The 14909-nt window shown below is 43.5% G+C and overlaps 1 protein-coding gene across 2 annotated transcripts in view; it reads left to right on the top strand.

Moving 5' to 3' along the window:
- Positions 1-14909, top strand: part of Ehf (ETS homologous factor) — a 41003-nt gene that overhangs the window by 14430 nt on the left and 11664 nt on the right. For both annotated transcript variants that reach the window (XM_090347894.1, XM_090347893.1), the window contains exons 2-4: positions 7453-7552; positions 11767-12012; positions 14779-14841. In XM_090347894.1, the coding sequence (XP_090204020.1) occupies positions 7456-7552; positions 11767-12012; positions 14779-14841 (406 nt within the window). In that variant the 5' untranslated portion in view covers positions 7453-7455. The remainder of the gene's footprint in view (positions 1-7452; positions 7553-11766; positions 12013-14778; positions 14842-14909) is intronic.

Below are 14909 nucleotides of genomic sequence, written 5' to 3'. Positions count from 1 at the left end.
AAGTTTTACAGCTAAACAAAAGAGAGATTTGCTTCTAGCTGAGCAAGCCCTAGGTGGGAGTGGGTTCATTACTCTCTCCTGAAATGTTCTCTGAAAGGCAAGCAGGAGGAGGGGGAGAAGAGGGAGGGGGAAAGGGAGGAGGCCTCTTTTTTCAGGAGAAATCAATTGAGTAATTGCTTGTCTTGTTAGGAGTTTAGAGACTAGGCAGAGCCTGCAGAGGTTTGAGGTACACCAGGCCAGCACTCTGCTGGAGTCCCAGGAGCACCTCTTCTGTATCAATCACCAAATCCCAAATCCTACGCTTCCCAGCACTTCCTGTGCAAGTGGACCCGGTGCGATGCCCTGGACCCTTTGCTAGGCTCTTATGAGACTTGCTGCGCTCCCTCTTGGCTTGGCAGCCAGGAACCCTAGGAATGGAAGCCTGTTATTTCCAGAGTGTTTGAATGTATAGTCTATGGCTGTGCTTTGGAGTCTTGGGCCAGGTGTCTGGCCAAAGGAAGGAGCAGAAGAGGTGGCTTGCGACCCTTGGCAAACACTGCATTCAGTGGGGAAGAGCATGGCTTCTGTGAACAGGGCTGGGACCTTAGTTTATAGCTCAGCCATTGCGGTGAATCTGTAACTGAGTCACCCAGGATGGGTAAGGAGGCTTGGAGCAGGCTTTAGGCAGCGGGAACTGGTGACCATCTTGCAAGTGATAGAGGTTAGACTTGAGTGAATTTGACTTTTCATTTCATCCTTAGAGGTTGAGATCTAAGGATTGAGATTCAAAGAAGTGGAGCTGTGGCTTGCATAGTAGAGTACCAACCTGGAATGAAAAAGCTAAGGTGTAGTGCCAGATCTTGGGTCCAAGCTCTAGTACACAGAAAAAGACAAGTTCTTGAGACAGCAACTCAAGGCCGTGTTGGAATCTCCTTCCACATCAGAATGTCTTTAGGTGCAGATTTGGTGGCGTCCAGTGGCTGTGTGTCTAGGCTTCAAGTCTCTCTGTGCAAAGCTGCTGCCAACCAGTAGGTGCAATGGGTTCTTTTAGATGTAAGTCAGGCCAAATTTTCCAGCCCTGTTTCCTTTGATCTAGTTCAACCTGCGTGTGCTGGTGACTGGGCTGGTCACCAGCAGAGAAGGGAACAAGCCTTAGATGAAGGCCTGGAAGAAGAGTGGGCACGGAAGCCCACGTGGTCACTGATGCAGAAGTCACCAAAGCCTTTAGCCACTTAAGGCATGGGAGGCGGGCTTAATGTTTTTCTAAAACTGCTATGGCACCCATCAAGTCTCAGGTGGTGGCTATTTGACAGCTCTTCCTTCCTAAAAAAACAAGTCCCAGACAGGCCAGTCTCACATGGCATAGTACTGCTAGGGGAGCTGATGGTTTAACATTTGCAGGAGACCTCTGTCTATATATGGTAGAACAGGTCCTGATCAGAGGTGGTTTGAGGTTCTGGACTGTTTTATTCTGTTGGGTAACATGCCTGAACCTTGCTCTTTAAATAATGTGAAGTTCTGTCTCCTGAACAGTCATTCTGGTGAACTTCCTCTCAAAGGGATGATATGAGTGGGTGTGGGTTGAGGGCATAGCACCAACTAACTCCTCTTCCCTTTGTTGTCCTGATTGTTTCTCTCCATTAATGAGGGAGATGAAATATAGTTTTATATCTTGGTATATCTCACATTTTTGTTTCATCCTTTGGGTTTGAAATAAAGTTAAGTTTTCTAGTATGCATGCATTTCTCTTTTCTTTTTAATAATCTAAGTAACCATGTATCCTGTCTTTCCTGAATACATGCTGCCTGAGGATAGACTGAGACAGCCCAGATCTGCAGCACATTGGCTTCACTCTCCACTGATTAGGCAATCGCTTTCCGTGTCTGTGAACAGTGTATGCAACCAGCTCAGAGAAGACCATTGTGTTTAATCCTCAGCAAGCCTATGTGGTAGAAGCTCATGCGGTCTGTTTCCCAGGAGAGGAAATAGCAGCTTAGAAAGTCTAAGGGACAGCTCAAAGTTGCCATGCTAGCAATAGCAAAGCCTGGGCTGTCTGCCTCCACAGGCTTTGCTACTAACCACTGCAATTAGCCAGGCCTGAGTTTGCTCTAGGAGACATTTGGAGTGGGAGGAGAACTCCTGTCATCCAATGGGAAAAAGGTGATTGGTCCTGCTAAATACCCTACAATACATAGCACAGCCCTCCCCTCAAAGAATTTTATAGTTCCACCTGCAGACTAGCGTTCATTGGAGCATTATTCACAGATGTAGAATCAACCGAAGTGTGTATAAAGAAATGGGGTGCATATATATATTTATATAAAGACATATGATGGAATATTATTCCGCCATAAAAGAATAAAATTCTTTTTTTTCTTTTTTTGTGGAAATGAAGCAGAAATAAAGGACATCATGTTAGTGATAAGTCAGGCATAGCAAGACAGATCTGCATGTTCTTAGTCATTAGTGGAAAGTAAAAGCATTGATCACAAAGAAGAGAGTGGAATAGTAGTCACTATTTCTGAGTAAGGTAGGGAGATGGTAAATAAGAGGTATCAATATATAGTTAGACAGGGGAAATTAATGATGATTTTTAAAGTATAACAAGGTAAGCACAGTCTATGCTATAGTAAATAAGAGATATCAATATATAGTTAGACAGGGGAAATTAATGGTGATTTTTAAACTATAACAGGGTAGGCAAGTCTATGCCATATTAATGCTATATTATTGTCTATTTAAATATAACTAAAAGAGAAGAGCGCAAAATTTTCCAATATGTAGAAATTATAAATGTTTCAGATGGAAATAATAACTAACCTGGTTTGATCATCATATTGTATACATGTATAAATTCTCATACTATGCTTCATAAATATGTATGAATATCATTTATTAATTTTTAAAAATAAAAAATTCAGTCCCAAATTAGTAGAGGGGACACTGAGAAACTGTTCTTCTTATTCTTACTATTCTTCTTTTTTCATCATCATCATCATCATGGTTGTGGGACTCAGGGTCTAGGTGCTGTCCCTGAGGTCTTTTGCTCAAGGCTAGCACTCTACCACTTTGAGCCACAGCTCTATTTCTTTTTCCTTTTTTTTTTCTTTTGTGCTACTCCTAGGGCTTGAACTCAGGGTTTGGGTGCTGTCTCTTAACATTTTTGTTCAAGGCTGGTGTGCTAACACTTGAGTCACAACTCTACTTTGGGCTTTTTGGTGGTTAATGAGACATAAGAGTCAGAAAGATCTTCTTACCAGGCTGGTTTGAACTGTGATTCTTAGATCTCAGCTTCCTGAGTAGCTAGATATACAGGAATATAGGTTTGAGTCAGGGGCCTGGCCTGATAGAGATTGGGAGTTAAAGTTAAGGCCTTGTACTTGCTAAGTAGGCGCTATACCATGGGCGCTACACCTCCATCCCTCTTTTTGCATTGATTATGATTAATAAATGGTCTCACTTTATGCCCTGGCAGATCTGGGTGGGGATCCTTCTTTTTGTTACTTCCTGTATCAGTGAGTAGCGGTGACGCGGGGGGGGGGGGGGGGGGGGGGGAGGGGTAGCACTGAGTCCAGCCATTGTGCTTTCCACATAGCTGGTATTATAGGTACATACCACCGTGCCCAGCAATTGAGTGTGATAGTCTTTCATACTTTTATACTCAGGTTGGCCTTGAACCCCAGTACCACACCCGACCCCCCCGCACCGCCAACTCCCAAGTAGTAGTTAGAATTATAGGCTTGAGCACCAAGCCCAGGTAGGAAACTGCTTTTAACTACTTGGCGTGTCCCCAGTCTTCAGATTTTGCTCTGAACTGAGAAGCTGAGGACAGAGAGAAGATAATCCCCTTTCCTCCTCCCCCCGCCCCTGTACTTGATACATACAAGGTGTGTTTCTTAGTTAGGTTTTGAAGAACAAGGCCTGGAAGAAACAAAAAGGTGTTAGCAAAATAGCTTCAGAATTGATACAGCAAGGAAAGAAAAGAGAAAAGTGACTTCTTTTATTGAGGGTATGTGTGCCAGGTGCTGGTAGATACTTTTAAAATCTACTATATTATTTATCTTTCAAAGCAGCCCTCAGGCTGAGAGGAAATCAGCCTCTTGCCCTCTGTCTCAACACCTGTCAGGTTCCAAAATCTACTTCATATAGTTGACAACTTTTTTTTTTCCAATCCAGAAAGCTGCATTGAAGGTAAAGTAGGGAGCTGAGAGCAGAACATTAAATAATCCTTCTTCTTTTTAATTAAAAGGGTTGCTTTTTATATATCCCATAAAGCAATCACTGTATACCATGGAAAGTCTCTATTAGTGTAAGGGGGTGTGGGCGTGTTGGTCAGAAGAGGTTGTTTTACAGTTCTCATGGTACATTTATGATCCATTATCTCATTTACTCTCCTCAACCGTCCTGGGAGGCTGTTGGAGGACAATTTAGATCTGAACTGAGCCTCAGAAGGAGTAGGACTTGGTCAAAGAATGTAGCTCTTCTAGCCCATCCTAGAGCCATCTCCCTGTGAAGCTCTCTGAGTCCTTGTGGGTCCCAATGGGTCCCTATGGGTCCCAGCCCCCAACCTCCTATGTTCACAAGCCCATGGGAGCTCATGAACTCTGACTCACTGAAGGTTAAGCCACATAAACTCTTTTATGAGTGGTAACCATTTAATTGGCCTTATAAAAAGGGTCCCTCACCACACAGACTGCTTTCCCCTGGAAAAGGGGGTAATGTCAGGAAACAATGCTGGGGAGAGGGTTGGAGAAGGGGATGAGGCAGCTGAAACCCTTAAGTCCTCAAGGCTGTTCTGCAAGTGGAGAATAGTTCTGGATGCTTCTAGGTTGTTGCAGCAAGAAACGATGACTCTCCTGAGGAAAGGAGCTTGTGAATACTGCGCATTGGCCTCGAGACACTTAGTGAAGTCTTTTAAAATTGTTATTATTGCCTGTTAAGTTCTCCACATACACAGTCTCCTGTGGGTCTGCCAATGCTTTGAGTTAAGTGGTGTTCCCCTTTTTTTTTCCTTGGTGGGGAAAGTGGGGACCAGAACAGTTTTGGCTGGGCACATTTGGAATTCAAATTCATTTACATGAATCAGGGGGAGTAAGGCTAGGAGCACACGTCTAGTTTTGACACACAGGGACTTAGTACCTGCCTTTTGTGAGGAGATAGCTCCAGGTGGGCCAAGGGCAGTTTTTGCTTCCATTGAAATAACCACTTTGCAAAGGCAAATCCTCAGAAAAGAATTTCAGAGAAGCTTTGTGCTGCCTGTCTTCCTGAAGCCTGGAAGATTGGCCAGTCCCTCCCAGCCAACAGGCTGGGCTCTGAGTTTCAGCTCTTTCAGGGTTAAACAGTAACCTTTCCACTGCTTGTGGTGGAGCAAATACTGGCCAGGAAGGAACCCAGCCTTGGGCAAACAAGAAACTGGGCTCTCTCTCCCTCCCTCACCCTTCTCATCTGGAGACTCCAAGCTTTTCTTTGGTCTTGAAGTCACCAGACTGATTTCTTAGTTCTGGGGCCTTACTCTGAAAAGCTGAAAGGAAAAAAAAAAGCTTACTTATTAGTTTTTTTTTAAAAAGAGGAGTTGTACCTAAGATGGATTTTTCTTTCTCTGAGGGTAAGAATGCCAGAAATTTCCAAAAAGGAATTAAAGAATCCATTTTCAGAAGGGAATGCTGGGGTTCCAGGTTGTTTGGGGTCAGGTTATCTAGTCAGGTAGTGACCTTCTTCCTTGTCACCTCTCCCCGTCCTACTTCATTATGACCTGCTCTATGCCAAATGCATTTGCTCTTCAATCCCTGATGACCAGGCTATAGGTTAGCATCAGCCTTTGACCTAGGAGAAAATGAGTTCTGAGAACTTATGTAACCAGTGGGACTTAGTGGCAACTTTGGGAGAGCTTGGAGTGGGCCTCAGCTCTCTGGGTTCAAATGTCTCCTAATAGATATATCAAGACACAAAACCCCAGTCTTTTGTTTCTCCACCCAGGGAGACATTGCTTATTACAGTGGTCCCCATTCCTACCCTGTCTCTCCTTCTCCACCTTCCACTTAGGCTGGATTCAAGCCTAATTATTTACTAAGCAACAATGGTGACCATACTAATAATCATCACGAATGTTCGTGTCTAGCCTGGTTCAACCCTTAATCACTGCTCTATCCCTAAAGAGTGCCCAGCCCTTCTCTGGGCTGATAAATATTTGTTGAACAAGTCAGTATAGGGTTTGTCTTCTTCCCCTTAGGTCCAATTCTATGTCGATAGAATCAAAGAGGGTAGACGCTGAGTTGGTGGGATGAGGGGTGGTGGGGCAGGAAGTCGAGTCAATATGGAATAAACTTAGGGAGATAATTCTAATTGGTGGCCTTTGGTGACACCTGAACATGTAAAAATTTCCTCAAACAGGCAGAAAAATTTCCATGATCTGTAGGGAATGACTTCTGTCCCCAACTTGGCATTTTATAAAAAGCAAATGACTTTTACAGCCCCAGGGCAATGCTCACTAAGCTTCTAGAGAAAGCCTGCCCTTCCTTTGAACGGTTGCACACACCCTGAGGCTCTGATCAGAAATGTGGAGGGTGCCCAGTTGGGGAGCAGGCACGTCATACCTGTTAGATGAATGAAGGGAACTTTTCTAAAGTTGTAAAGAAAAAAAATCCACCTGTTCGAACATTCCAAACAGATGCATGAGAGAAAATTCTTCTTTTGCATCTGTAAACAGAGAAACGGAGCCCAAAGACAGAAGAAATCAAGAATGTTTGTCATAACTTTTATCAGAAAGGGGAAAAATAGAGATTAAAAAATAAAGGCAAAATTTAATTTTACCCCAAAGGGGAAGGGTCCATTGGAGAAACAAAATAATTCCGACTCTTATCACAAAACCAAAACCACTGAAGAAACTCCAATAAAGGATGGTGGAGGCCCTAGACATCGAGCCTATGCAGTGGCAGGGCTCTACCCTGAGGAAATGTTAGCGAAGTCCCAGGTGTGGGGCCCACCGACAGAAATGTCTGATTTTAGTCTGAGTTCTCCCACATAGGTGCCAGGTTTGAAGTTTCATTGATTGAAATTTCACTTTAAATCTCTCTGGCATTTTCACTTTTGTAAGAAACTTGGATGGTGGCCAGACTTGCCTTGGGAGCAGGTATTGAATTTTCCTCCTGCTTCATTCCTGATCAGAGATTATTCATTTATGAATGGCTGGCTGTACATACTTACCTCATGCATATGAAAATCAAACTTGGAAATTTTTAATTGCCTTTTACTGAAAAGGCTGTGGCAATGTGGGGAAGGAATCTTTCTCTCTGTCTCTGTCTCTGTCTCTCTCTCTGTCTCTCTCTCTCTCTCACACACACACACAAACACACACACACACACACACACACACACACACACACTGTTTTCCTCTAAATTAACTCTCTGATCTGAGCTCTTCAGTGATGTTTGTCCATGAGGCACAGACTGAACCAACTGTTTGACCCTTTACAGATCATGATTCTGGAAGGAAGTGGTGTAATGAATCTCAACCCAGGCAACAACCTCCTTCACCAGCAGCCAGCCTGGACAGATGGCTACCCCACGTGCAATGGTAAGAGCTGTGCAAATGTGGGCATCGTGCAGACATAGGTGTCACTGCCCCTGTATATCCTTCCTTGCTTTAATTCCCCTCCCACATTAACATTCGGGCACTACAGGTGCTACTGAGGAGATGACATGGGCCACCAGAAAGTACAGAGAAACTCCCCCATCTTTTTTGTTTGCAGTTCTGAATCCAAGGCTTTGCATATGCTACCACTGAGCTCTGCCCTCATCCTGATAGCTGGAGCTATCTGTGGTTCTGCTCTCTTCCCCTGTCTCTTAGTGAAATACTAGGGTTCTAGGTGGGTAGCCTGGTATATGGGGTGATAGAAGACATTCCCAAAAGGGAAAGGAGGATCTCCTGTTGAATTTTTTTTGCCAGTCCTGGGCTTGAGCACAGGGCTTGAGCACCATCCTTGGACTTTCTCAAGGCTAGAGCTCTACCACTTGAGCCTCAGCACCACTTCCAGCTTTTTTTCTATATATGTGCTTGCTAGGCAAGCACTCTACCACTAGGCCAAACTCCCGGCCCCTGTTGAAGCTTTTAATGGTGTTTTGCTAGAATATTAAGCCAGGCTGGGGAGGGCTAGGGATATAGCTCAGTAGTAGGGTGCTTGTTTGGCAGGTGAGGGGCTTAGCACTTGCTAAGCATACACAAGTATTCAGTCCCAAAGGCCACCAGAGAAAGAGAGAGGTATAATAGGGGAAGCCTAGGTTCATGTGTCCAACACAATATACAAGCATGTGGATATAACACAACATATGAACATGCAAGTTAAGGGAGAAAAGGTTACACCTTCAGCTTTCTAATTCATCTTGCAGTGACCTCCCTGCATAGAGGGATAGAAAAGAATCACTACAGGTGACCAGGTAGCCTTTAATGCTTTAGCCTAGAACACACTATGCAAATGTGCAGGACTTAGTGGTAAGTCTTACCGAGGTGATCAAACTGTTGGTTTACTGCAGAAGCTGAAGGAAAAAGCTGTTGCTAAATCAGGTCCCCACACTGGCCATGAAGGTGGTCTGTGTAGACAGTGTTGAGTGACCAGTAACATTAGTTCTCAAAAGCTCTGGGGTTTTTACACCTCACACTTATCACTAATCTTCCCACCACAGACTCCGCGGCTCATTTATTATTATTATTTATTTGTGTGAGTGAGCAAGAGTTAAAGAAGTAGGAGTGAGATGGCAATGAATCAATTATATTCTCCCACGAAAGGTTGATCCATGTGGGGCTCCACCTCTCTTAGTTTGGAATCCCAGCCAAACAGCAGGAAGTGTGAGTAGGTAGCCTTATCCCATCACTTGTCTCACAAAATTGCTGCCCTTTCTTGGCAGTTATATATTTGTTACTGGCTTTAAGTTCCCTGTTGTCACCTAACAGGAATCTTCTAAACAGAGAAAGAGATCCTATACCCCCAGATTAGGGGACTTTTGAAGACAGCACTGTCTAATTGTGTGTGTGTATGTATATATATATATTTTTTCTTAAGCTCCAGAAAGTCTAGAAGCCTAGAAGAGACTTTGCTCTTTAGCAAGACTGAAGGAAAGAGAGGAAGCTCAATGATGGAGATCAGAACGTGTTGGGTTTTCTGTTTCTCTTGAAACAAGTGAAGCTGATGAATTCTCTGCTTGAGTAGATACTTTTCTCTAGACAACATTTTGAGCAGGATGCAACTCCAGATTCTGCCCTTTTTGTTAAATGGATAAGAGATTAGCAGTACTGAAGTTTGGCTCTATGATCTTAAACTTGCTGGGCCCTGTGAATGATACTTCCAGTCCTTTTAAATTTTTAATAATTTAATAAAATTTAATAATTTTTATTATTTTTTTCAGGTAGAATATTGTGGGGTTTTGTTTTGCTTTGTCCAGGGCTGACCTCAAACCTTAATGTATGTCCTATGTATGTCAAATCTTAATGTATTCCTATGTATGTCAAATCTTAATGTATGTCCTATGTATGTCAAATCTTAATGTATGTCCTATGTATGTCAGGACAGGCACTTGCCATCATATTAAGTGAGCAGAAGAGATTATACCAGACCTAATAGTGGATTATTGAACATTGTTGATTCTTGTTGGAAAATCCAGAACTGCACTGCTGGAGCAGCAAAATTATTTCAAGGGAAAATGCTGAAAGTCTAGGGCCATGTTTATTTAATCAACAGGGGTTAGGCGTGCCAGTTCTTCACACCCCAAATGCTCTTCGTCCCTGCGTTGCTGTTTCTGAAAGCAGATGATAGACTTTGAGGGATGAGTAGAGGTGGGATTGGGTTTGAAACTAGGATTGGGTGGTTCTGGGGCATGGAGGGCTTGGCCATGTGCCCTATGGGAATTGAGCCTGCCAGCAGCAGAATCCCAGTGATGCTGTTAAGTAGGCAGAAGCACCCTCTGTGCTTGCTGAGTCCTGATCTGCATCAGAGCTTTTCTAGCTTTATTCATGGGTGATTTGTGATCACATTGAAGTTTGAGAAAGTACTGATCTAGTACAACTTTGTAGGAAGTTAGGGGCAATTTCCTTACAAATACTTTTCCTTCTGTGGTCCACATCTTGAGTCTGTGCCATGTCCAGTGACAGTTCCCCTATTTCAGCTTGGTAGGAGATACAATGCATCGTGTCCTTGACTGATTCCTCACTTTTCTTGAAAGAGAGCTCCTTCTCTTGATTTGTGTTTAGAAGGGTCTGTAAGAACTCTCAGTCCCATCACTTAGCCCCGGGGCCAGCTCTTTCCTCACATCCCTATCCTAATGGCTTTGAGCTGACTGTAGTATTCTTTTAAGTGACTGTAGGAGATACATAGAAATATATCTAGATAAGTACCACAGTATAGGCCCAGCAGCGTTTATTGACTTATGTGAACTCCAGTTCTTTGCTGGAATCTGAATGAATAATCTCATGAATGCACCTAAGGGTGCTTCCATAATCATGTGTTATTTCTTCTTGGGTAAAACATCTCTTTTAATGTAGTAAGTATTCGATAATAGAAGGCCTTCAAGGAAGTTTTTATAATGGAGATAGGAGGATGAGTTAACCAGGACTTAGGGATTTGAAAAGACAAGTACAACATGATAAAAGCCATTGGGAGAAATCCCAGGGATGCTTCCATGGATCCATCTAAGGAAGTTAAGAGAAGTAATGATCACTTGATGACTTGTCAGACTTTGGAAGATAGGCAGGCATTCAACTGGATTAGGAAGTAGAACACAAACAGGGGTTAATAAACAGTACAGATAAAAGACAAAGGTCATATTACTTGAAGAAGTTAGCCAAATGTCTTCAAACCTGGCAGTTCTGTTTCTTATTTGGCAGATTCTGGGGGAAATACTGAACGCCACTGAGTAGGGAAGTCAGGTTACTATAGTAATCAGTGTAGAAGTGGGGATGGTGCCATGATTAGCTCAGGAATAATCTGGATCACATTAGGATATCCATATCAGAACTTGTATGTGGTAGTAAATGGTTGCAAACTTGGGTTTGGAGTAGACCTAATGTGAAAAATAGGAGTGTGTAGTTGTGTTTATGTGTATGTGTGAAAGAGAGACACACAGATACAGCCAGAGAAGATGAGCTACAGGTCCTCCATATTTCAGGGTAATGGATCTATAGATCCAACTAGTCATAAGTTCAACAATGTAGCAAGACAACAATGGTTCTCTGCACTGTGCCCGTGTAAGGTTTTTATTCTCTCGTTTTCTTTCTAAAATAACTGTCATTTCCCTGGAATTTTCATAGTGATAGGGATGGCAAGTCATCTAGAGATGAGTTGAAGTCTATGAGAGCATCTGTACACATACTATACAGATACTACACTATTTTGCTTGGGGGAGTTGAATGGTTCCAGATTTTGGTCTACAAGTATTCCTGAAAGCAATCTGTATTGGGGTGTTGGTAACAAGCACACAAGTGATTGGAACAGTATCAGTGGCTTAGTTTTTATACTATAGTTTGGGATAAGGGTTGTGAGATCCGACCACTTCCAGTCCTCATCTTATGCCGAAGGATAAGTATCATGCTAGGGAAGACATGAAGGTGCAGAGGCAAATGATAATCCCACACAATTGGGAGAAAGAACCTCTTCCAGAGTCCACCTCATGTTCCAACCCCCACAGTGACATCCACACAGATTGAGTCCCCCATGACATCTGACGCCCAGCAATGCCTCTCCATTTGAAGGTTATGCCCAGGAATAGCTACTCACTGGGCCACCTCCTCCTCTTTTGCAGTTTCCAGTGGGTTTTTTGGAGGTCAGTGGCATGAAATTCACCCTCAGTACTGGACCAAGTACCAGGTATGGGAGTGGCTTCAACATCTCCTGGACACCAACCAGCTGGATGCCAGCTGCATCCCCTTCCAAGAATTTGACGTCAATGGTGAACACCTGTGCAGCATGAGTCTTCAGGAGTTCACACGGGCAGCGGGCACAGCTGGGCAGCTGCTCTACAGCAACCTTCAACATCTCAAGTGGAATGGTGAGAGGTGGCCAGCAAGTCCAGAGGCTCTGCAGCGGGAGGGGGTCCCTGCTAGGGAGGACAAAGGATGCCCCACTAACAAATGACCTTTTTCTAAGGCAGAGCATAGAAGGGAGGCGAGAGAAAGGAGCAAGGGCTAGGGTAGGAAGTAGGTCTAATCCCTTATGGTGGTCAGTATTTCCAGAGACACAAAGCCTGGCTGGGTAGTTATGGAAAATTTGCTACTCCTATACAGGCTTTTTTTTCTTTTTCTTTACATTTGCCAACTGTAAAAATTTTCAGTCATTTTCTTGTTAAAAATCATTCTGGCTACTTGAGAGAGTTATCTAAACCTAGGATTTGTTTGTTATTCAATTTTATTTTTTGCCATTCTGGGCTTGAGCTCAAGGACCTGAGCACTATCCTTGGATTTTCTCAAGGCTAGAGGCCTACCACTTGAGCTTCAGCACCACTTCCAGCTCTTTTCTATGTATGTGGTACCAAGGAATCAAATCCGGGTCTTCATGCATGCTAGGCAAGCACTCTACCACTAGGCCAAACTCCCAGCATTCAATATTTTTTTAAGACAAAATCTAGCTGTATAACTCAGACTGGCTTCCAAGTCTCCCTCCTCATGTATCAAACTCCCAAATGAGGGACTTATACTTGCATGCCACCATACTTGGTCAAGATCTAGGTTCTTAAAATGGATGTCTAGGGTAGTAAGAAGATATGTGAGATCAGATTTGTGTGTTTGAGAAGGGAGAATGGTCACTTTATTTTTTCTTTTTGGAAGATGTTTTTTTCCAGAGCCAAGGACTGAATTAAGGACCTTATACTTGCTGGTTAAGTTCTCCGCTACTGAATTAAATCTCCAACCCCAGTTGGAAGAGTTTTAAATAGTACATGCAAAAGAAAGAAAGAAAGAAAGAAAGAAAGAAAGAAAGAAAGAGAGAGAGGGGGAGGGAGGGAGGGAAAGAGAGAGAGAGGGAGGGAAGGAGGATGGAAGGGAAGGGAAGGGAAGGAGGGGGGAAGGGAGGGAAGGAAGGAAGGAAGGAAGGAAGGAACGAAGGAAGGAAGGAAGGAAGGAAGGAAGGAAGGAAGGAAGGAAGGAAGGAAGGAAGGAAGGAAGGAAGGGAAAGGAAAAAATGAAGAAATAAAGGAGAGAGAGATGGGGGAGGGAGAGAACGCAGGTTTTTCACAGGCAGTTTGGACACATGGAATGCTTGTGTAGTGATTTCTGTAATTGAAGCTGCCCGTATTCCTCAGATGTCTCCCAGACAGGCCACCTTGCAAACTCTGTACACCTGTCACTAGTTTCCAAACATACTCCAGACTGACTTAGAGAACCCAGCAGGGCAGCCAACTTATCTTGCACAATGCCATAGACACTGACTGACATGAGACTTCTCCTGCTCCTTGAATCCAAGAAATCAGGCACGTTGAAAGATTCTCAGCTCACTGTCCATGTTGGGAAAGGCCTTTATAGCCTAATAGAAGCTATGTTTGGGCAAGTAAGTCCCTAGTTAAGGAGGCAATTCAAGCACCAGGGCTGTGAGCCAGAGCCAGACCCTGACAGCTGCCATCAATCATGATGATCTGGCAGGCTGGCTGTGGTAGCCATTTTGATGATGTCATTTAGTACCTTGATACTTCCTTCTTCCCACCACCTTACCACAGTAGTTGCTCATTTCTCTTTTACTAGATCCAAACCAAAGCTCTATAAATAGCCCCATCCCCATTCTCCCAATGTTCAGAAAGAATAGAGTTACACTTGAAGAATTCAAAACATTTACTTCCCCACCTCCAATTAAGTCCACTTCTTTAAAGCTTTGCCCTGATTGAGCTGAGGCATAGAGACCTGGGACACGCAGTGTCCATCTTTGATCTTCTGTGACTTGTGTGGTCTGACCACATGCTGCTGCTATGACCTCTGACTGCCTAAATAGCCATGCTTCTCACCTTCATTTCCTTGTTTGATTCTTCACAGATGAACTTAATGTTACTGAGTGTTTACTTCTCTTAGTCCCCAGCAAATTGGTTCATGTAATGATCTTATAATGAAATAAGTATTGCATCCATTTTACAGATGGAAAACAGAAGAGGTCAAAAGATTAGATATATGACTTGCACACCTGAAATGTTAATGATCTGTTTGGGACTGGGAAACCATTCTAGAATGGTTCATTCATGCGTACGTAATTGTATACCATATAACCCAAGAGGAGTTTTCAGAAACCCCAAGAACATATGACATAAATAAGAGAAAGATCACTGCATATTATCCAAATGTACCTCAAAGGCTGAATCTAATCAGAATTGGTTGACTAAGTCTAAGGTCAATGAAGAATCAAGCTAGCTACATTAGAAATAGTTTCCCTTTTGTTCTTGCTTCCATTTCATGTCATATGGTAGCATGGGAAAGCACCATAGGGGCTGTCTAGTGACTGTCTAATCCCCTAAATGTACAGATGAGGACACCGAGTCCCAGCTCTTTCGTAGCAATGGGAAAACTAGTCTTTTCCATTGAATGTTCTGTGCCTACCAGACTGGATGTCATCCCTCCATGGTGCCATATAATCCCATCTGATGGGAAATCTCTAGACTAATGATTCTCTGGGGCCAGGAGAGTCAAGAGGGAAGCTCATTCCTATAAAGCAAACATGGCTAGCCAGGCTGTGAAAAGGTACATTCTTAAAAAAAAAAAAGTCAGATCTATCCTTCCTGAATCACCAAGATTTGTCTCCCTTGGGGCCCTCCCTGACTTTCCCAATCTATCCTTCACAGGCCAGTGCAGCAGTGACCTGTTCCAGTCTACACACAATGTCATCGTCAAGGCTGAACAAACCGGTGAGCATGAGGGAGACGAAGGGAGCCAGCTTAGCCAGCCAGGTGAAGCTGTGGGGAGAATAATCAGG

Source organism: Megascapheus bottae, chromosome 16, assembly GCF_031878675.1.
Source record: "Megascapheus bottae isolate mThoBot1 chromosome 16, mThoBot2.hap1, whole genome shotgun sequence".
Taxonomy (NCBI): domain Eukaryota; kingdom Metazoa; phylum Chordata; class Mammalia; order Rodentia; family Geomyidae; genus Megascapheus; species Megascapheus bottae.
Note: the sequence above shows the minus strand (reverse complement) of the source record. Positions and strands in the feature narration are given on the sequence as shown.